The 24688-nt window shown below is 38.7% G+C and overlaps 1 protein-coding gene across 2 annotated transcripts in view; it reads left to right on the top strand.

Moving 5' to 3' along the window:
* GRID2 (glutamate ionotropic receptor delta type subunit 2) overlaps window positions 1-24688 on the top strand; it is an 845491-nt gene that overhangs the window by 615076 nt on the left and 205727 nt on the right. For both annotated transcript variants that reach the window (XR_006104285.1, XM_042470711.1), the window contains exon 10: window positions 14849-15161. Coding sequence is in view for 1 of the 2 variants with exons in the window: in XM_042470711.1 (XP_042326645.1) it covers window positions 14849-15161 (313 nt within the window). In the remaining variant the exon portion in view is untranslated. The remainder of the gene's footprint in view (window positions 1-14848; window positions 15162-24688) is intronic.

The following is a 24688-nucleotide window of genomic DNA, read 5'->3' as shown; positions in this document are numbered from 1 at the left end:
AATCTATGGAGAGCTTTATGCTGTCCATTAATCAATATAAGTAGTATTGTGCATTTGTATTTGTCACAAAAAGCAAAGCGGACTCTTTGTGCAAACAGAGCCATGTACAAGGGGAAGAGGAAAGCAAAACAAACAAGGATGCTTTATTTCATCTTAAATCACTCCTCCTTTTGATACCATATACCATTATGGGTAATTGGCATCCCATTACAATGCCTTGCAAAGTCGAATTGCTTCATTCATAGGACTAATGGAAAAGCTCTGCAGTCAGCTCACAATGCTTTGTATAACTATAACCAATCTTTTTGGTGACTGCTGTGCTTCTCACCACCATGGCTCACAGTTTACAATTTGTGAATCCTTGTAACTTTGCACATATAGCAAAATAGATATATTTTAATCTGTTCTCTTCTCAGTCCAGCTAAATATCCAAGCCATAGGCAATCACAGAAACAATGGTTAGAAGGAGAGCAGTAAGGGAGAGCAAAGGATGGCGAAATTTGGGGAGAGTGTGTGTAAAGAAATGATTGATTTATTTATGTCATAAGCTATTTATATAGCAGCTTTTGAACTTTCCCAGTCAGACAACATTACTTAAAATAGCAGTACATTTAAAATAGGGAGCATTAAAACAACTGATAAAACAAATTCAAAGCTGAGAAGTCAAAAGTTTGGCAGAACAAAAAGTTATTTTGTGCTTATGAAAGGTCTTCCTCACTTATCAATGAAACTCTTCTTGGGTGGGAACTGCACATTATCCAAAAGGCCCTGTTCTGAATCACAGTCAGTTTATCTCCTTTAATCATGGACTCCAGTAATGATGGGTTACTGATCAATTGTTTTGTTCCAAGCTCAGTTGTGCAGCACAAAAAATAAGGCTGTGTTCATAATTTTTTACCACTAGTGTGGCCCAACCATCCCCTCTTTTTCCAAACTTCCCACTTCCTTTTACCAGCTCCTTTCCTTCTTTTTAAGACAAAAATAGTACTCTGATAAGGAGTGGGAACAACAGTCAGGGGAAAGCCAGCCACTATTTTGAAATACTTTCAGAAGTCACAGTCTGGCTCATTCTCTCTTCTGTTCTTCAGAGCAAAGGGAGGAATCTCAGGGGGAAAGTGAAGAGAAAAATTCTTTTTCTACCTCATCTTCTTTTTTTCCTCATCTTTCTATCTTGACATCTAATTAAACTGATCATCTTCCTTCTCATTTCTTCAGCTTTTTCTTGTTCCCCATCCACTATGAAATAATTAAAACCATAACTGGACATGCTAAATCTCACCATTTTAAAGTTATATATTAGGTGCAGTAGGGCTTACTTCTTAATAGACATGTATAAAGATTGCCCTGTTGGTCTCTATTGCCCTGATTATCATGATCATGATCATCATGATCATCATCATCTTAGAGCATGGAAATTCCTGATCTATCAACTATAATTCTGGTAACTGTAGTTCAAAAAATAACTTTTCCACAATATATTTGCATCTGTTCTGACAGATGCCTTAGGTTAAGAATGTATAGCTGACCAAAAGTCTGAAAGCCTTCAACAGTATTTGAACTTGGATCGTGGAGAATAAATCAGTCAGTTATGATGGCTATATTCACTAAACCAGAAATTCATTCAGACTATATAGTGATAGGACTATGGTTCCAGTTCAATAGCCTATGATATCCTGAGGTTTTCAGTTTGAGGAGAGATATTTAGAATTTTGAACCAGAGAGCTCTAATACTTCACTGAACTACAAACTCCAGAATTCCACAGGATGTTGCCTTGGAAATTTCAAAAACATAAACTATGGAGCTATCATTGTATAGTGTGTGAGGGGCCCTTGTTCAGAGGCACTATACCATACCATAGAATACTAGTTACTGAATAGTGGCAACAGGAGAAAGCTATTGCCTTCATGTCGTGATTGCTATCTGCCTCCATAAGAATCTGCCAGCCTTCTGTGGGAAGTAGGATACTGATCAAGAAAGACTATTATCTCTTGTTATGTTCCTCTTTCCAGTCTGAATCAAAGTATTTAATTACTACAAATTGGCAGCCATCTTAGAAGATCCATAGGGGATTCACATAGCTTCAGCGATGCATGAGACACTAAAACAGTAGCTAGTGCTGATAATACCAAGATGGATATTACAGTTGGGATGCTGTCTATGAGCCAGTCTGGATCCATGCCATCAGGGGTATGCTGAGACTCCAAGTTATGTTTGCACACAAGGTTTGTAAAAAAAATAATGACATTTTCATAACTGAGGTGGTGAGAGCACCCAAAGGAGTAGATGTGCCATGTGTCAGGAGAGCCAGTGACAAGAGATGTGTCACAGGAGATGGTAGTTGCTATGGCAAGTTCAAATTTCCTACATTAAAACAGAAAAGAACTCTGTGTGGTGCAACTGCATAGCATTTTCTCTATGACAGGTGATAACGCCTACCTTCTGGTACTTAGGTGATCCTCCTGTGGTTTATTTAACTTTATGGCTGAAAGCATTAATCAGTTTGTTGGCTTCCTTTAAACATTTTCTTCTGTATCACAGTTGAAATGGTTACATTAGAATCACATTTGAACATAAGTAAACTAATAGCTGGACATTTTAATAACAGAGATTTTAAAAATAAATGTGACCAGATCACACCGCCACAACTAGACAATACTTCTGCAGCTGTCTGCATCTCTTATTTTTACTCCATTTTTCTGTATAAGTTCCCAGGAGTACTAGCATATTGATAAATATATTCCTTATTGATGAATTGAAGTGTAAACTAGAAAGCTTATGGCATCGCTTGTAAAAGCGGTTTACCTCTAGCTGGCTTAAATCTTAAATCAGGTGGCATCCTGATGTTATCAGATGGATTTGGCTACCTAATCTGCTGTCCAGGTGCATCCTGGGTCCATCCCAGCTTCCTGGAGGGCTTGGGTGGCCATTTTCTTAAATCAGAAAATTCCCGGATCTGAAAAGAGCCAGGAGGAGCCCTCCAGGAAGTGAGGATGGACCCGGAAAGCACCTGGGTAGCAGTTAGGCAGACAAATCCATCTGATAACATCAGGATTCCACCCGATTTAAGATTTGAGATGGTTAGAGGTAAGCTGTTTTTACAAGCAATGCGATAAGCTCCTACATGAGTACATCTCTTTCATCTATATGTATGGGACTAAGAAGCTTAATTAAAGAAGCAGACAGAAAGAATAATGTAGTAACTGAGACTGGGGAAATATGAAGCAAGCAGAACAAGTTAGGCTGTCTGATACCAGCCTTAATATATTTACAGTGCCAAGCAAAGATGTTAATGTTTTTCCTTTCCCTTTTATGCTATGGATTTCCATTCTTTTATACCTATGGATTTCATTCCTCTGCCCTTAGCTTTAAATTGATTATTTGCCATACAAAGTTTCTTTTCTTCTAGTCTGTCGTTTGAAGGGATTTGTGATGGGGGTTTACATTTATGTTGTATTGGTTGATCTGGATGTTTTATTAGACCTTTAGTCCTTGTAAACCGCTCAGAGGGCTTCAGTTATAGGGTGTCCAGCAAACTGTGCAAATAAATACTGTAAGAATCTCCAACAGTTTTTATTTGACCAATTAGCAGCTACACGGGGCTTCTCAGAGAACTGAAAGAGAATGTGCAAATCTTTCCTATATTTCTCCAGTCTAGCCCCACCACCATTGCAGAGTTTACATTTTCCTTCTTGGTGTAAGTAGGTAAGAAATAAAATAATCAAATAACTGGTGCAGTATTTCTGAACAAAGACACTGCCAATGGATTATAGAAAGCCTGGAAGGCCTAATTTCTCTAGCAGTAGTGATGTGCTACCTCCCAAGCTTGGAAATTTTACATTTTTTGACTACCTTTTTCAGAATCCTTCAGCTGACTAATACAGGAAGCAGTAGCCCAAAAAGTAATGTTCCCAAGCTCTGTTGTTGCTGTGTGCCTTCAAATGATGACCCTAAGGTATCACAGGATTTTCTTGGCAAGATTTGTTCAGAGGGGTTTGCCAGTGCCTTCCTTTGAGACTGGTAGAATGTTACCCAATAAGTTTCCATGGCAAAGCAGAGATTCAAGCTGTGATCTGCAGTACCATACCCACCAGCATTTCACAGGTGAAATTCATGACATGTGTGGCCAAGCACCACCAGAGAGTGGTCAAGGTGGCAAACATTATTAACTAGGCAGAACACAGTAGCTAGGACCAGCTGCAGCAGTTTGCTTTTACCTGAGTCTACTGGAAGGGGCAAGATTCTGTTTCCTCCCCTCCTTTCCCTCCTGCTAAGTTAAAAGAATGTAAATTACATTTGAATTTCCATGGTTGAGCACAGATTCAAAACCTGGTCTTCCAGCATCATAGTCTAGCACTCAAACCACTAGATTATGTTGCTTCCTATTCCTCTTATTTTGTTCTTCCTGGAGATGTTGCAGACTGGAAAACAAAAAGGCACATGTTTTTTTCAAAGACCAAAATGGCAATTTATAGTGAAAATGAAAATTCATAATAATTTGATGTTGTTCACTTACATGTAGTGCTTAAATTGAAGTGGCTGACTTGCCATATAAAATATTGTACATTCCATACATTGTTATATTTGGGTACAGTCAAATGACTCAAAATTACCTACAATAAGACATACAGTGTTAGGTTTTCCTCACACTCTTTTAAAATTACAGATCTGGAGTCTGAATTTCTGGGTTCTGACAAACCACTTTTACAGCTCATTTTAAATCAAGAGAAGTATTATTATATTTCATGCTGTGCTGTTCATGTCTGCACTTTTAACTGGGGAATCGAGCAGTAATGTGGATTCAGTCCCATTTTAAATTCATCATAACTTTTTATCTCTCCTGTCAGATTTGAGTTAAGATGCTAACTTTTTTTAAAAAATGTTTCAGTAAATTATTCAGCCCCTTTGAAACTAGTTTTGAACTGATTTGGATTCATTTAATATAGATTGATATCATAAACTCTTACATTGGAATACAACACTTGTAAGGAATCTCAGTGATAAATATTTAAGCTTGACACACAGACATATTAAATTGAACATGTCATTTGCATGCACTGTGCCATCTGGAATACTGTCAATTATACTTACTACCTGAAAAGTCAGAAGCATGTTCAATTGTCAAATAATATTTTTATGTTAGCCTTACTGCAGCATTTGTTACAAAATGCATACCCTCCATCATTTCTCAGATGAAAACCAGAAAACATGTGGCCAAGCAACATAAGAGTATGGTCAAGATGGCAAATGTTATTAACACTCAGAAATGCTGCAACAGATTGCTTTTGCCTGAGCCTATTGGGACAGGCAGGATTTTGCTCCCCAATTCTTTTCCCTCTCTGAGTTAATTGAGTGCAAACCTTTGCATTTTGAACTCAGTCTGCAGCAATTGAAATAAGCTGAGGATAAAACAGAAAAGGTGGAGGAAGAGAGAGAAATACAGACATTATAAAATCACCTGGAAAAATTGGACAGCTCAGGATTAAGGAAGACTGTTCCTGACAAATCTGGTCAATCTAGAGAGTTGTAGAGTATGCAGAATGTATGAGGGTAAATAGAAATGTATGTGGTCAGCCCACCCCCTTGATAACATTGGTCAGGCTGGTAACATCCCACAGCCAATGTGTGTTTCAGGCAAAGGAAATGTTTCACATCCACTCTGAAAATTTCCTCAGTTCCATGAATGTGTCTACATTACAGAATTATACCAGTCTCATGCCACTTTAACTGTCATGGCATTTGTAGTTTGGTGAGGTACATATAATTTTCCATTAAAGACTTCTACTGCACTGCTCTAAAATGGACACAGCATAATTGACATGGCAGTGTGACTAGATCAACCACGCAAGGTTGTTGCCTTACATAGCAGGAACAGAAAACACAACTCTTGAATGCATTTCCATTCTTATTTTTTTTTCTTTGTCTCCTAGCAGCTAAGAATACCAGTGACATAAATCTGTGATATGTCTCAGTGCTCTCATCTAAGTGAAGTAGCTTTTGTCTAGGTTCATGTGGAAGTGCCAGTGGTATTTGGTTTGAGTGATGGACAAGGACTCCAGAGGTTAAATCCCCTCTCAGTCACTGTTGCCCAGAGGGCAAACCCTCACTGAATAAATCTTGCTAAGAGAACCCTAAGATAGGTTTGTTTTAAGACCTCCATAAGACAGAAATTACTTGAAGGCACCCAACAAGTAGTAGACAATTGCAATTCACAAAAGCCTTCTCTCCTGCTCAACTCTTTTTTCACTACCTTCCCTAGTGGTTTCATGGAAAATATATTTCTTGGTTGTATCTCTAGCACTGTAAGGCAGAGAGGCCTTTCCTTGCTGAGATCCTGGAAACTCTCAAGGCAGACTAGGAAGTATGGCCAGGTAACAGCCACAGTTCTGCATTGAGAGGGAGTTATGCAATATGTTGTTTTGTTGTATTATTGTCACTCTCCTCTGTTTTAGAAAGAGCTTAAATTCAGCAGCAGGAGACATGAATCTGTGCTCTTACAAATGGCACCTTACTTTAAAGTTAAAATAGAGGTCCCTGGTTTAATGCGACAGGTTGCTGCTCTCTGTTGCTCCTAAATAATCCATAATATCCTGTGTAATATGGTGATGCTAAAAATCCTATAGTATTACCATTAACAAGTCATATTTCTCCATTAACAATCTGTAGAAAAACAAATTCCATTTAAAAATTGGCATTCCAAGCTCTGTAAAGTAGTAACTCACAATGTATTCAAATAAATTAATATCTCTTAAAGCTACATTCAGTTTGTTAAGCATATTTCATGATACCATATGCCCAAAACAATGTTTTGAGTGATATTTTGACATGAAGTATAAGAGGATTGCATTTCTCACTGTACATGTTTGTATTTTAGACAGACATCTTTACATCTAAATACTGACACAAATGCACATATTTTGTCTTTTTCTTTCCATGATCACTTAGCAAACCTTGGCTTATACAAAATGCTGATCCTCTGATTAATTTTGACAGGATAATGATAGATATCCACATATCCACTTTCCAATTTTAAGATAAATTGACTGTATTTACATGTCATTAACATGTTTCCATTACGAAGCTCACTGTTGAAGCAAGCTCCTTTTTGTAGAACAGGGTCTACAGTATGATAATCATAATGACATGGCTGTAAAAGACAGGCCACTTCACTTGGGCTGTGGTCACTTTTACATCACTAAAAAAGGAGAGTGAGAGAACAAAAGAGGACATGGATTTCCATGAAATGTCCTTATACTGTACATGTGTACTTCCACATGTAGACACAAAAGTAAATATAGTAAATTAATTAGTAAATTACTATATATACCCATGTATAAATCTAGAAATTTAGGTTAAAATTTAGGTTAAAACCTGAGTTGACTTATCCACGGGTCAATATAAGCACTGTATTTTACCACACACACACACACACACACACACACACACACACACATATATATATATGAAAGGCAAGAGTTTAATCTGTCCTGGAAGCCCCTTCTACTCTCTCATCCATCCAGCCATTAGTATGTGCACAAATAGTTATGCTTGCTGGGATCTTGTAAGTTGTTTGCATTGTTTTCCTTTACTTCATCCTTTGAATCGTTCATTACATGCCCCTAGGTTTTACCCTCAACATCCACAGGTCATATCAAAATCCAAAATTTTGGCCCCAAAATGTGCCCTCAACTTATATATGAGGTTGACTTATGCTGAAGTATATATGGTACTGTGGAAAGGTGAGATCAAGGCCGTGGCATGTAGTTGCTGTGGCCCTGATCTGGCACTAAAAGGGGCAGTCTGTCGAGACCCAATGTAACTATTTGAAGGTCTGTAAATATGGTCTGAAGGTTTGTAACTATGGCTGTGTCTACACTGTATAAATAATGCAGTTTGATACCACTTTAGCTGTCATGGCTCTGTCCTACAGACTCCTGGGATTTGTAATTTTGCAAGCCACTGGCACTCTTTGACAGACAAAACTAAAGACCAGGTAAAAATTACAAATCCCAGTATTCCAAAGAATGTAAATTTGCCCTATGTCTAGCTGATTATGGCCTGCACATGAAGGTCTATCTTGCTTTGGGTGCTCAAGGAGATGGGGAATTGTTTATGTTCCACCCACGTTCATGTCATCAGTTTTAGCCCTATCCACAGCCAGGGAAACATCTGAACAGGGCTCATTTCTATATCCACAGCCCTATAGAAGTGGCCCCACTTGCTCCCCTCACAGCTACACTATATTTACCAGGAAAGTATGAATGAGAAATGTGACTGTGTTTGTGCAAACATGGTTACAGAGTTCTGAAAGACCAAGAACTCTGATTACCTCTTTCCCTTCCATGTATACATGTTTGAAATGTCTGCATAGGTCTTATATCTATCTACTATTGGCCATCCATATCCATGGATTTTTTTTTTATCCATAGAGTCAACCATCCACAGCTTGAAAATATTCTAAAATTATATAAAATCCAAAAAGCAAACTCTGGTTTTGCCATTCTATATAAGGGACACCATTTTACTATTCCACTGTATTTAGTGGGACTTCAGCATCCATAGTTTTTGGAATCCCCATGGGGTCTTGGAACTGTAAATATATAGCTGTTGACCATCATAATTCATTTGTCTATAAAATATAGAAGTTTAATGTATATATAAAATCATGCACTGAATACTAACAGCTTAAATTTCAACTGCTTACATCATTGTAGGGATTCTGCAACTTAAATCTATAAAATACTTGAATTTTTGTCCTAGTCTCATAAGTGGAGAAGAGAACTTTTGTTCCATTCTCACCCAATAAGAGATATGACTGGACTAATTTCTGGTTTACTGCTATGTTATGGCAGCTTCTAAAGAACATTTTTGCATGATTTGTGCTCCATGTAAGAGTCAGAATTCCAACTTCATGAGTTGTCTAAATTAGATTGCTTCTCAAGCAATCTGATGTTGGGAGCCAGCATTTCCCCCCTAACATGCCAAATCATACTTGTGCCCATTGGCTATATTTGTTTCTTTGTTTAATGGAAATTTATCACAAAACTGCAGCCAGTGGCTCACAGAGCAGCACTGGTCCAGGGACTACCACTTTAAGTAGCACTCATCTAAATCACAATTTTCAAAAAGAATGGTCCAAAACACACTGCAGAAATAATCCAGTTTGAGATAGCTTTAACTGCTCTGACTCAGTGCTAGGCAATCCTAGGAATTGTACTTTATAGTGGCACCAGAGCTCTCTGACAGAGAAGGCTAAGTGTCTCACAAAAAGTTCCCAGAATTTCCTAGCCAGGGCAATAACTGGAAATGAAAAGTTTTAGCAACATATTCTTCTAAATAGCTATATCCATAGTTATTCTGTGAAGCAAAACTGAAGAGGACTCACATAGCTTACTGACCAGAGTTGCAAAGAAGATATGTCACCTTCACTAAACAGACATTAAAGGAAATCTTAAGTGTTCAGTGCAATTTTATGTTGAGTGGGTCTGTTCTGTTACTCACATGTACCTCCTACTCCTACTTCCATATTCCTCAGTTTCCCTTAAAGAACCCACTCAACATCACAGGCAAAGCTCAATTTCTTCAAATAAGCAGAAGGTTTGAGTATTTAAATATTCCCTTTTTATATTTTTTTACATGAACAGTCAGTATTTCTTTTTAAAAAAATACACTGCCTTAAAACTCCTTTTCTGCTGCAATTATAGTACCATTTCCTCAAGTTGCAACTGCTGTCTCTTGAGACATACTGAGCATAAAGCTGGTTATATCAAAAATGTATTAATAGTCATCCTCAAATCTCAAATTAAATAGATTTGGAAGGAACAAAGGCAGTGTGGTTGAAATGTATGGAACAGGTAACCATACGGTACAGCAGCAGCACTTTCCGGTGCTATTAAACATCTGCCTGGAAAGGGAGATGTTGATTATTCTGAAGTTACTTTGCAACCACATCTACAGCACAAATTAAAAAAAAACATATTGTAGTCTTTCATTGTAAGGTTGTAATAAAAGCTATAGGCTTTATTTCTCTTACCAAGGGAAGTATAATTCTTCTGAGTAAAAATTGTGGACATGATTGCATGTGTGCACTAGATACTGAAGAGATCTTGAGGGGATAGTTATACTTCAGAGGTTTTCAAATGTCACCCAATGTGGGGCATGAAACCATGATCCTGAGATTAAGAGACTCATTCTTTACTGACTAAAAACATGTGTAGCATGCAGACTTTAGAAAAAAAAATGCCCTTTACTGGTTATTTTATATTACTGGCATAGCACTTTGAATGCTACTCTGGTATCATGTTTTGAGTATTGGAACAGGACTCCATGAAATTACAGTCCAAAGTCTAAATACCCTCTCAGTTTTGGAAACTCACTGGGGCTGCATCTGCACTTGAACATAAGGGGAAATCTGTGTGCATGTGTGCAGGAGCCCCATTAGAAGTAATGGGGCTTGAGCTCACGGTGCGCAGCACACATGTGCCATAGCCACACACCCCATTACTTCTTCCAGGGCACGCAAGGGGCTTTTTCAGCGCAGCTTTAAGTGTATGCTGAAAGCCGTGTATGCCACACCCACATAAAACATGGGCACACTGTAATACAGTTTGACACCACTTTAACTATCAAGGCCTAATGCTATGAAATCCTGGCAACTGAAGTTTATTGTGGTACCAGAACTCTCTGACAGAGAAGACCAAATATCTCACAAAGTACAAATCCCCAATTTCCATCACATTGAGCCATGGCAGTTAAAGTGGTGTCAACCTGGATTGTTTCATCAGTGCAGATTCAGCCCAGGATAACATAGATCATGACTTGATAAATTTGGTGTCCCTGCCTCAAACTGGTTCAAACCAATGGCCACTTGACTAAATAATTTTCCAGATGCATTCAAACTGCATAATTCTATGATCAGTGAGAGCTGATGGCTTCCAGGGCAGTGAATCCACTCATATTTTAAGCTGAACTTTAAAGAAGCTAGCTAACACACTGAAGCTATTTCTGAGATCAATTACTACACTTTGAATACCTCCTTTAAAGTTTATGCTAAAACCCAGCAGACACACTGCCTCACTGAAATGGAAGCCACAAGTCACTGCTTTCTCTGGCTGTGATCAGAAATATATCAACAATACAATACTAGAAAAAAAATGTTATAATGGCATTTACCTTCGTACATGGTGTATCATAATAACAACAGCAACAAGGGTAAGGAAACCAACATTTGCATCTCCAACAGTCCTTCCATTACTCAGTCCACACTGTCCATTGTAATGCATTTTTTCTTTTTTAAAAAAGCAAGAAAGGGTTTTAATATAATTTAAAAATATTAATTTAAAAGTGGAAACTGGCTTTTATGAAAAACTCCCGCAAAAGAGTAACTTTCAGTTAGAAAACAAGTGCGGAAAGGCTGCCAAATTATATTTATTGGATCTACATTACCAGTAGTACAGGAGTCATTGTTTAATGAAGAATCCTAAAAGGCCTCCAACCCAATCTTAATTTGCAGAGGACAGAATATAGTTTCCAGAATAATACATGTTTTGCTACATGTCTTGCAATCCACCTTGATTCCTTCAGGAAAAGGCGGAATATAAATAAATTATTATTATTATTATTATTATTATTATTATTATTATTATTACGTAAGGCTCTGGCAGTCCATGCCACACTTGTTTTTTGCAGATTCCAAACTGCAGGGATCTATCCCAAAATTATGTGATTAAATGAAACTCCTGCCTTTAAGGACAAGACTAAATTAATTCTTTTAATGCTATCTTTCTAAAAGGATGCATGGCCTTTGCAAATCATATGGTTCAGAGTCTCTTGTGAACCATCATATCTGCACCATTTATCATTTTCCAAAATTCCTATGTCAAAGCCTTTTGGGAGATTGATGAATAAGAAATATAGTTTTCACTCAATAATATTTTTGCTCAATAGTTTTATGCTTGAATAAGTTAACAGAGAATTTGGTTAATGACTTCAGGGCAGGCTTCCATTGTGTTTGCATAATATATTCTGAATCATGAAATCAATTAGCACTTAAGTAGCCCATATTTGGAGTGAGACCACCTAATCTGAATTTACAAAGGCTACAAAAGAAAAAGAGAGACAAAAACCACTTCATGCATATCAGGGTTCAGAGATAGGTAATGCCAGACTTCTAGAAAATGCAGTATATAAACAGATACAAACCTTATAAAGGAGTACAAACTATTATTTGGGCTTTCTCCCATTAGACTTGCTTTTCCTCTATAAGGGTTGTTTCTGTATATGGCAAAATGAAGGTAAATTCTACTAGCTAAGAGCAGTGCTTAAACGTAACATTCTATAGGTAACAATATTACAGTGGGCCCTTACTATCCATTGGGGGTTTGTTCCAGGACCTCAGCATCCCATGGATACCAAAATCAATGAATGCTCATTAAAATCAATGGCTTTGTAAAATTGTGTCCTTTATATAAAATAGCAAAATCAAGGTTTGCTTTCTGAAATGTTTATGTGTTTAAAAAATATTTTCAAGCCATGGATGGTTGAATCCGTGTATATAGAATCCATGGATAACTGTACTAGTAAGATGTGTTTGTGGAGGTAACCAGTGGCAGTGGGTGATTCCACTGTTAGAGGGGCAGTGAATCTACTCTGAGTTGTCATCTGGATTTTGGCCACAAAAAGGGCAATTCAGAAAATCTAGAAGTTTTGAGGCTGCAAAAACAGCATTGAGGGCTCCATCTGGCCACGCTGCAGCATTTTGTCTTCCTCTGTCTGGGTCTTTCAAATGTTAATAATTAAAACTGGTTGTGGTCATATTATACAGTAATACCAGTTTCATTCCACTTTTAATAGCCATGGCTCCATTCTGTAGAATCTTGGGAGCTTTAGTTTGGTTGGTGAGTGGCAAGAATTCTCTGCTAGAGATCTCTAATAATGTTTTAGTTCAAGGGAATGGGCTTCAACTCTCTATGACAGAATTCTAAATATCTCCAAAACTACCAGTCCCACATTTCCATAGGATAGAGCCAGGGCAGTTAAATCAAACTGCTATAGTTGTTTAGTAAGCATACATCCCTACTTAGCCTGAAAGTCATGAGAGCCTAATACTGTCCACCAATTAAGTGAAAATAACTAGCTAAGCTAAATTCTTCTGATTTGAAGTATTTCTGCATGCCTTTGACACTGCAATTACACACAAAGCTGACTGAGTCACATTGAATTCCATTTTCTTGTTGGTTGTTGTTGTTGTTGTGCCTTCAAATCGTTTCCAACTTATGGCAACTCTAAGGAGAGCATATCATGGGGGAGGGGTTGGCAAGTTTCTTCAGCGGACAAGTATTGGTTGTATGATAAGTCATTCCATAAAACCTAACAGTTATTACATTTGACAGCATTGATTCATTAGTGCCCATCAGTTTTTGCATTTGGGGATCAGACCGGATGCACACTTGTTCATTTGTTCTGGTTTTTGAAAGTAAATTGAATGAAAATACTTATTTAATATTTGTCTCTCATACTTCCATCTGTATCTCAAACAGGCAGCTATATGGAGCCTTTGGTAATAGGCAAGTGTATTTAAATTAAAATCAAGTGATTAAACAGTTCAAACTCTTAGCAAGGCACACATCCTATTAAAAAGGATTATCCACAGGACTTTCCAATTGTTTCAGTTTTTGATACTGGTGCAAACAAGACCAATTTAAATGGGTAGCAGATTTCATCTGGTTATTATTTATAATCAGAATCTGAAAGAGAGCTTCTCCCCGTGTTCATCTATCTATTCAAGGACTTTTGTCAGCAGGGGAAGCCTTCCTCTTTGTCCCACTAGTGGGAGCAAGGTATTGCATGAGGATGCAGGGAGAGTCTTCTCTGTTTGGCACCCCATTTGTGGAATGTCCTTCCCTTGGAGCCTTAGTCAGCACCAACACTGTCTAATAAGTCCTAATAAAAGAATAATAAAGAAATAAGGAAATAGAAGAAGGGGAGGGGGGAGGAGGAGGAGAGGAAGAAGTTTATTAATGCCTTGGACAAGGCTAATGGGTTTTTTCACAATTATTTTAAGCTGAATTATTGTTATTGTTTTAACATTGTTTTAACATTTTCTACACTGTTTAAATTGATTTTAACTGTACACCACCCTGGGATCCTATATGGCAGGAATGTAGTTGTTGCTGCCATTGTTGTGTCCCTTCATGTCCAATGTATGGTGACCTTGTCATGGGATTTTCAAGATAAGATTTCTTTGGAGGGGGGTTGCCTTTGCCCTCCTCTGAGGCCAGCATGATGTAGTGGTTTGAGTGTTGGACTATGATTCTGAAGACCAGAATTCAAATCCCTACTCAGCCATGGAAACCCATTGAGTGACCTTGGACAATTCACACTTTCTCAGGACTTTATCATACAGGGGAAATTGGGGGTTTTAAAGGGCATTTTCCTGGGACATTCATGCGAGTGTTGTTGGAGCATTCCTGGTTCTTCCCGGGATAAGACCTCTTTAATTGAGAGGTGTAGGAAAATCTTTCCTGCAATCACCCGAATGTCCCGAGAAAATGCCTTTTAAACTCTCTATTTTACCCTGATTTCCCCCTATGTGATAAAGTCCATAGTCTCAGAGGAATCCAAAAACAAAGCCCTTCGGACCAAATTCTGCCAGGAAAACCCCATGATAGGGTCACCTTAGTGTTATCATAAATCAGAAACAACTTGAATGCACTCAACAAGAAAAAGAAGAATAAGATCTTGACAGCTCATTACTGAAGGGCTCAAAGTCTGTCAATCAAATGCCAATTATAATTTCCCCCCCTTCTATTGCTGATGGATATTAATTGATTCTTTTTGTTGACTTTTCAGAGAGCTGATATAGGTATTTCAGCATTAACCATCACACCAGACCGAGAAAATGTGGTTGATTTTACCACCCGTTACATGGACTACTCAGTGGGTGTACTGCTCCAGAAGGCTGAAAAGACAATGGATATGTTTGCCTGCTTGGCTCCATTTGATCTCTCCCTATGGGCCTGTATAGCTGGCACAGTGCTATTAGTAGGACTTTTAGTTTACCTCCTCAATTGGCTCAATCCACCTCGTCTGCAAATGGGATCAATGACTTCAACAACTCTCTATAACTCCATGTGGTTTGTCTATGGCTCCTTTGTGCAACAAGGTAAGCATTTTTTTTTTATCTGATTAACTTTCAGAACTACAGTGGTACCCCGGGATACGAAATCACCGCGTTACGAAATTTCCGGGATACGAAAAAATTAAATAGGAAAAAACTGTTTCGGGTTACGTTTTTTTTTTCAGCTTACGAAAAAAATTTTGGTGCTTTTCGGCGCTTTTTCGCACGAAATCGCGGCTTTCAGCGCTAGCGGCTATGGTTTTTTCGGCTTGCGAAATCTTTCGGGTTACGAACGGCGCCGCGGAACGAATTATATTCGTAACCCGGGGTACCGCTGTATTTAAATATTGTAGTAATATTTTTCACCTTTTGCCTTCTTCAGCAGTCCCAAGTAAAAGTGAGCTGTATCGAAGATGGCTGATGAAATATGGAGAAAGGAGTATTCCAAAATGAATTAATGATGATGATATTATTACTCTTTAAGTAACAGTACAACATTTCAACCCGAGGATAACACATAATATCATCATCCACTTTGGAACAGTTTATCCGTTATATTCTGCTACTTTGGTTACAGCTTAGGAGGCCTAGATCAGATGCAATGTTGGTGACTTTGTCACTACCTCCCTTGTAAGAATCTGTTTCTGCTGGGCTCTGGTAAGGAATATGGTTTAGGTTAAGGGCCAGCAGTACACATCCAAGCTATCCTTGATTGCTTTGTGGCAGCCCAGAGAAAATTGACCCTAGATATTGGGTAACCTTTGAACCAGCACTCAGTCCTCTGGTTGAAGCCTTAGAGTACCTGACAACTAGAAAGGAATGAGGCAACACACTGGCATAAGAAGAGGAAATGTGGACAGAAAATGAGATTGGAACAAGACTTTGGAGTAAGGTTATATCAAAGTTCTGTATGGGAAAATAATGAAGCCAGAAAGAGCAGTGAAGACAAGTGGGGGGCAGTCTGGGAAACCAAGTGTGACTTTTGCAGTATATCATGCAGAAAAGAATAAAAAACTAATGATGAAGCAATACATGCATTAATTGTGTTAGATAAGCAAATGTGATAGCCATTAAGAACTGAATGAAAAAGGGAGGGAGGGAGGGAGGGATGAAGGTGATGAAGATCACCACCACCAGAATCCCTGAGCTGCATAAAGTTTAAAAAGCCAACCTGGTGTATATAATAGTATATAACAAAGGTAGAATGTTGTTACTAATGGTGGCTAGTAGTTCCATGTTAATGGTGAGGTGAATCCATTCCAGATTTTTAGTCTACGGTATTTTTTAAGTTATTAAAGGTGCTGAATCTGTTTTGGTGAGGGGATTCAGCATTTTAGATAAATCTTAACATTTGAACTTAAACATGGGTTGGATTTACCATTCTACTAACATGGAAGCCACCACCCAACACTGGACATAACCACAAGGTAGTTAGGGATCTCATTCATAGCATCACCATAAGTTGAAGTTGTTTTGAGTGCAAATAAAAACAACTGCAACATGCACATGTTTGATCGATGCACATGTGTGAGACGTGTGAGAAAAGGTTGAAGGCGCTGGGCATGTTCAGCTTGTTGAAGAGAAGACTGAGGAGTGACATGATTGCACTCTTTAAATACCGCAAGGAAGCTTATCACACCACACACACACACACACACACACACACCCGTTACGGGCACTGGAAGGGGACGCTCGGGGATGCGCGCAACCAAGAAAAAAATGGATTTTATTGCATAAAAAATCATCCTCAAAATGGCCCCATTCTGTCCCGCAGTGCCAGGCCATCCCCATTCAGTGCTAAGGTGCGTCAAATTTTCTGGTCGGAAGTCTTCCAGACAAGCAAAATGATGCACCTCAGCACTGAATGGGGACGGCTTAGCCAATTGTTCTCAAAATGGCCTCACAGAACGGGGCCATTTTGAGAACGATTTGCTGTGCAATAAAATCTGTGTTTTCTCGGTCACACATGGCCCCGAGCGTCCCCTTCCTGTTTCCATAACACGGGGGAAATGTGTGTGATAAGCTTCAAGGATTGTCACAGAGAGCAAGGTCAGGCCTGTTCTCTCCTGCCCCAGAAGATAGGACCAGGTCTAATGGCTTGAAGTTATTATTATTATTATTATTATTTATTTTTATTTTTTTATATACCGCTATTCCAAAGATCATAGCGGTGAACAGCAAGTAAGCTAATTAGCAAGTAAGCTAATTTGCCCCCAACAGTCTGGGTACTCATTTTAGCGACCTCGGAAGGATGCAAGCCTGAGTCGAGCTTGGGCCCTTTTGCTGGTCTTGAACTCACAACCTTGTGGTCTTGAGTGAATGGCTGCAGTACAGGCATTTAACCACTGCGCCACCAGGGCTCCAAGTTACAAGAGGGAAGACTTTGATGGGGCATTAGAAGGAACTGCTTGACAGTAAAAGCTACCTACTGTGGTGCTTTAGGTGGAGATCCTGCATTGAGCAAGGAGTTTGATTCATTCCAATTTTATGGTTTTATGATTCTATGAAAAGGATGTGTAGTACTTTAGCTGTAACTCAGTGGTGTGTAACTCTTTCATCTCAGGGGTCAATTTTTCCCCCAGATAAGTTCTTGGGAGCAGCAAAATACTGTACCTGCATATTTACCTTAAAGCTCTTCTCAGTAACTAAGTCATAGGCAGGTTATTTTAACATTTTAGAATGGGGGGGATGCGTAGAAAAGCAGGAAAGGGGAAATCTTTTGTGGAAACCTACAAGTCGAGATTTACCCCCAGGCCTATAGGTTCACCACCTCTGTTGTGATATGTAAAAAGATAGTTAGATGACAGATAGACAGACAGCCAGACAGATCAATCACAGAATCCTGTGATCTTGAATTTGTAGTATACCTTTTTTTTACTGGGCAGACTTAAGCTATCAAAAACATTTATTTTGGCCTCTAGATTCCCCAGTTTATTATGTAACAGTATAATAGTAAAAGTACATTTTCTCCCCAGAGCGCCTGTATATTTTCTGTTGGAAGTTTATTCATTTCATAAAGCAAATACTATCTTCTGGGCCACAGTCAGAGAGAAACCTCTTTGACCTCAGCTTCAACTGAGCTTTCAGGTCTCATGGTTGTCTTCCTTGACATGCTCCTTGCCTCCTGCCGAGTCATCTTCTTTCTGCTCCATTTCTCTTAGACCTCGTAGGTCTTCCCTGACCTTCTTAGGTATCTTCCCTGTCCCCTCCAGCTTTCATTTCTACTTGTGTTATTCTCCAGTGCCATTTATCCTCTCAGTATTTTTCCCAAACTCATTTTTTTAAGCAATACTTATTCACATATTCTTAATGGGTCACAGACTACAGACTTAGCCTTGGAATTTGTTTTTCATTCCAGTTTGTTTGGTACCATGGTCATCGTCGACATAATTCTATGACTAAGCACTGTTGCACATTGAACCAGAACAAAATGCAAGTTCAAGGTCTGAACATAAGTAAACGAAAAACAGAGCACCAGAAATGGCTAGCAACTAGAACAATTGCCAGTAACTTTTCATCATGTTGTGTTTCATGGGTCAATATAAACATTTCAGCTTCACAGATGTGCTGTGCATACTAATTGATGAGGCATGTGTTTCACAAGCAATGACACTGCTTCTTTCGGAGTCATGCATACGAATTGACTCAGCTTGTGACAAAAATATAGGTATAGTACATTAAAAGTACTTCTTGCTGACTTTGACACTATAATATTTTGTCAATGTGTGTGGTATGCTACACTATTGTGAATGTATGAGGTTTGTTTCACAAAGACTAAAGAATGCTTTTTTACAGTGATTTCCTTGGCAAATTATGGAAACTGGTGTTTTTTAAAACCTTGCCTTATTCTAATGTTGCAGGTGGGGATGTTTGGAGAGACCAGTGATTTCTCAACTTATTGTCTTGCTATGTTGAGATATAGCCTTTCTTGTCAATAGCAAGAAATTTTGGAAATTTTTTTCATATCTTTCATGCCACAGTCTGTCCTTCAAATCATAAATTGACCTGTTGTCCTCAGGTAGGAAGAATCCAATTTCATGGCCAGTGTAAAAAAGGAAGGTAAAACTGCCAGTCCCATCAACTTCTTTCTATGGCCCGCTGAATCCTGCCACCCGAGGTGCTTGCCTCAATCTTCTTTATGGTAGGAGAAGTCCTGTAAATGAGCAGTGCCATTACTATTTAGCACACAGTAGTTCCAAGGGCAACAGAAAGTACTTTTAATGTTTTTCAGCGCTTTATTTATTTATTTATTTATTGCTTCAATTTGTCTCATCTTGTCCTTTGCCTGAAGGAGCACATGCCTTGAGCTAGTTTTGCTCCCTACCCTTCAGATCATTAATAAACAGTTATATTCATTACAAATACATGGAAAAATAACACAATCTCCTAACAAAATCAGAAGTCTCCTAACAATATCAGAAGGGAAATTATCAAAGTGAAAACAGGACCTTTTTTTAAAGAAGTATCTAAAAGGGGGGCAATGAAACCTGGTTAAGGTTATTTTCATTACAATTTTTGTTGTTGTTTTACTTTTATGCAGGGGTGGAATTTGTTTGATCTAGAGGCCACTTGCAGCTCATGTGAGATCCTGTGTGGTGCTTGGTTTTTCAGAGGCCTTCAATTCCACCCCCTCTAAAAGAAATAAATTATAAATAAAGAGTTTTCAGGGGGGGGACTACTTCTTAACAGAAAACAGACTGCAAGGCCTAATAATTAATCTTTAAGGGGACATCCTGAAACCACAGCAACAACAGTCTAAAACTGACTGAAGTGACAGTCATTCAAAATTTCATTTCTATTGGCTGTGTGCAATCAGCTGAGTGTGTGGAGGCAAAAAGTCCATCATTTTGCAATTGCAAACTAGAACATTTGTGGCCAAATGGAAGGTATAAAAAGGCCCTCTATTTTCAGCACATTGTCACATTTGTTTTAAAGTAATGTAGATTTAGACTACAGGTTGTCCTTTGACCAGACTGTTTTATCACATATTTGTGTACTTTTCATAAGGACATTCAACCCTCCGTATATTAATAAACAGGGTTAGAAGGTTCATGTAGGTATGATAGGCCCTCAGTAATATTGGCAAACCTAAGATGGATGGAACTTTTCCAGAAAAAAAAGAAGCCCACACATAAAACATAAATTTGAGATTAAATGCTGCAGGACCAGCCTTAACTAACATTTGACAGAATTGAAGTAAAAGCCTCAGGGAGCAGGTTCTAGATGTCATGAAAGGAGAACAAATGGTTAGTTATTTGATTTCCTATTATTGTATTTTTACTGCCAGGGGTGCGGAGAAATCAGTGGTGTAGCTATGGGTGGGGTATAAATAAGGGCATTACCCCTCAAATAAGAATTCTGCCCTTACAAGTAATTTTTTCCTTTGCTCTCTAAGTTTCTAACATTACAGCGAGTGAGAAATTAAAAATCCCTCACACATATAAGTCTTCTTTTTGTTGACTTAGTATTCCCTTGGTAACTGGCTGCCCCTTTTCTTCAGCTGCTTAAACTGAATTTCTAAATGTTCAGCTGAAGTGTTAAGTTCCTGCAGTGCTAGAAATTTGGGGACCAAAGGAAAATTTCAGGAGGTGGTTTATCTGGGATGCAATGTCTTCATCCCTCCATGGATACACTCTTGGGAAAGGTCCCTGTAGGATTTTCTGCCTCAGGTACCAAAATAATGACCTGGATTTGGATACCAGACACCTTGCCTTGGGTGGTCAAAAGATGTCATTTGCTGCTTTGCATTAGATGACATGTCTTGAACTGGGCGGGGAACTGTATGAAGCTGCAAAGTATACAAGATGCTATATTTAAATGTGAATGTGTATAAAATTCAGTGAGGAGGACAACGCTAGTTTCCATAGCTGCAACGTTTCTGGAATTGACCAACAATAATTAAAATGCAACTAGACACCTTCATCACAGTTAAATTATAGTTATTTATTTAATTTATACTCTGCCTTTCTCCTGGTATAGGACTGAAGCATTTCACCCTGAGTTCACATATATAAAAAAGGAATTTATCTCAACAGGTGCACTTTTGGAATGGGTTTTCTTGATTGTAAGGGAGATGTTTGTTTGTTTGTTTTTCTTAGTCCATTACTTTTCTTTTTGAGCAAGTGTGAGTCAAGGGAAATGTATCTCCTTCAAACAGCAAACATAAGGACAAGTTTTAATTTGGTTGAAAAGAAAAGAGCAAGAATTTAATGGACCTGATATTGAAATGTATGAAAGTACAGAATGATTGAATAATAAAGACGCAGAGGGTTCCTGAATTCTAGTGGAATGGCTCAGGAGATTCATTTATAATGTCATCCAACATTTCACATTCAATTTGAATGTAACAAAAACTACGTTAGCAGAAGCTCTATTGTTTACTAACCCCAGTGAATAAAGGAGGGAGAAAAAAGCCGAAAGTAATTCCCAGTGACAGATTAACCAGCTACAATGCTAAGTCGGGCTTCTGTATTCACTCCACATCTGCTTTCCACTTTGTAAGAGAAGTGTGTGGATTTATTTGTTTTGGAATAGTAAATCTGCCACCATTAATTGTGATTGGCAGCTCTTAACTGAGGCAATATGGGACATTTGAAACATTGTCACATTCGCTTAAGAAGTCTCTCTCGATGGCTGATTTAGAACATGACAAGGTAGTCATTTCTGTTATCAAAATGTACAGGCACAGCTCCTTCTGGGTCCTGCTTTGAAAGGAATAAAGCAGCATGATCCTAAGGCTACTGAAGCTTTGCAACCTCTGCATTCTTTGTCTGGAGCCACCCAATGTGTCCTGACTGTGCATCGTCTTTATTTTCTAGCCACTAAACATTCACAACTTATTTCTTCCAGTCTTAGCAAAGTGCAAGCAGAAATTAGTTCTCTAGAAATAAACATGTGAAGTTGTAGCAAACAGGACATGCTATTTCAGTTGGAACAAAAAATATGTTATTTTCACCTGTTACTATATTTATACATACATATATGGTTCATCCTGATGTGCTGATATTAACACAACAGCTGCTGAACACATAACATGGCCAACTCTGAGAGTCTTTTTTCAAAAAGCATAACCATACACTGTATTTTAAAGACTGAAAAATCCAAGTTCCCCAAACCTAGGAGTTTATCACATGAATTTTAAAACCATCTCAAGCCTTCTGGGCTGCAGCTAGGATGCAGGATGGAGGAAAAGATTATTCCATGCTAAATTGCCACCTAATCACGCCGTGTCCCAGCTGAAAAAGTGCATCCTGGCTACAGCCCAGGAGGCTTGAGACGGTTTTAAAGTTCATGTGATAAACTCCTAGGTTTGGGGAACATGGATTTTTTAGTCTTCACTCTTCAGAGTTGGCTATGTTGACGTCCAGTGCAAAGTACAGCATGAAGCAAGCTAGGAGGAAGAGCAAGGCCTAAAGAATATGCTATCAGTTTGGCAGGGACAGTCTGTTAATTCTTTGCCATCCCATTTTTTCTTATCAGCTGTTTTTAAAATGCCCCAGTTTCTTTCTCCTCCAACTTCTTCCCTGAACGCTCAGACAAAGGCAAACTGTTGCAGCCTCTCCTAGCTGATATGTTCATTCTCACTAATACTTTTGCCACCTTGACCACACTCTGATGTTACTTGACCACACGTATCCTAGTTTTCATCTATGAAATGCTGTAGAGTATGCATACAGTAAAAGAAGTTGAATACAGTGTGCCTGCGTTATATGTAGGTGTGACTTATGCGATTATCAGCATACACTGAAAGCTATGCTGGAAGAAGGTTCGGTGTGCCCTGGAAGGGTTAATGGTATGCGCCCCGGGAGGAATAATGCTGTGCGCACACCACATTGCACTGCACCACAGCCACGACCCCAATTCTTTGGAATGGGGCTAAGCATATGCGGAAATTCCCCTTACTCAGAGGGGTCAGAAACAGATCCTCTGTGTAAGGGAAGGGCCCACTGTATTATGCATAGGGTAAAAGTTACATTTTTGGATGTCATATTCCAGTATCACATAGACAACACTGTCACTGATCAGGCTGACTGGAAGATTCTAAGAAATATAGTAGAAAAAAAGCTTTTCTGAGCTCTGATATTATTTTATATAATGGACTGAATTTTATTAAACTTCATGATGTGCCATACAAATGGATACAGACAACTCAGCATGACACACAAATTGAAATAACTTCATCCAACATGCAACAAAAAACCTTTACAGCATTTAACAGGAAAATGCTGTAAAAACAGCTGGGGAAATTGCTCCCCATATGAATGGCAATATTATTAATACAATAGTGGCAGAGTACAATGTATACTGAATCAGTGGTATCTGGTGGCTTCCATATCATTGGAGCAGTAAATTCATTCCAGAGTTTAGGCTGGAAGTTAAAGATGCTGTGTAAGCTATCAAATCTATTTTTGCACCTCTAAAGTTAAGACTTAAAGACCCGATGGATTCACCACCCCACTGAAAATGAAAACCACTGGCTGCCGGTGTGCTGAATGTATTTGCAAGACAGATACATCTGGATCTATGAGATGGCTATTTAAAAAAGAACTCATTCATAGAATTATAGAATCGTAGAGTTGGAAGAAATCGCAAGGGCCATCCAGTCCAAACCCCTGCCATGCAGGAAATCCCAATAAAAGTATCCCCGAGAGATGGCCGAGAGATGGCCATCCAGCCTCTGCTTAAAGACCTCTAAAGAAGAAGACTCCACTAAACTCCGAGGGAGTGTGTTCAACTGTCAAACAACCCTTACTGTCAGGAAGTTCCTCCTAATGTTGAGGTGGAATCTCTTTTCCTGCAGCTTGCATCCATTGCTCTGGGTCCTAGTCTCTGAAGCAGCAGAAAACAAGCTTGCTCCCTCCTCAAAATGACATCCCTTCAAATATTTAAACAGGGCTATTATATCTCCTCTTAACCTTCTTTTTTCCAGGCTAAACTTCCCCAGCTCCCTAAGTTGTTCCTCCTAGGACATGGTTTCCAGACTCTTCACCATTTTAGTCACCCTCCTTTGGACACGTTCCAGTTTCTCAATGTTCTTTTTGAATTATGTTGCCCAGAACTGGACACAATATTCCAGCTGGGGCCTGACCAAAGCAGAATATAGTGGCACTATTACTTCTCTTGATCTATACACTATACTTTTATTTTTATTGATTCGGAGAAAGCTAGCTCTGTGAATTCATATTGTTGAGTTTAGTTGAGCAGATAATTGATGATGGGTCAGGCTTAAGGCAGGAAAACGTCTTCCCTACTGACTACTGCCTGCACATTTTGCAAAGTGAGCGGGGGAGCCCCAGAGATCACGTCGCTGGCCTTTTAATATGCTTTTTTCTGTACATGTGACTCCTAAATTGCCACTTTCAAAACAGGCATGCAGTTAAATAATGACTGCTTTCCACTGAAGAATGAGATTCAGCATTCTTGTCTATTTAAAGACTTTTTCCTACTGGAAAGATTGATTGTACATCTAATCCATAACCATGTCATTACACTACATTTTCATCTTAATAGAAATTACCTTTCAGCGGTTCCATACTTAAACACGAGTGACGAAATATAGAGCAGAATAATAC

The sequence above is a fragment of the Sceloporus undulatus genome, chromosome 5 (assembly GCF_019175285.1).
Source record: "Sceloporus undulatus isolate JIND9_A2432 ecotype Alabama chromosome 5, SceUnd_v1.1, whole genome shotgun sequence".
Classification (NCBI taxonomy): domain Eukaryota; kingdom Metazoa; phylum Chordata; class Lepidosauria; order Squamata; family Phrynosomatidae; genus Sceloporus; species Sceloporus undulatus.
This window is presented reverse-complemented; position numbering and strand designations above follow the sequence as displayed.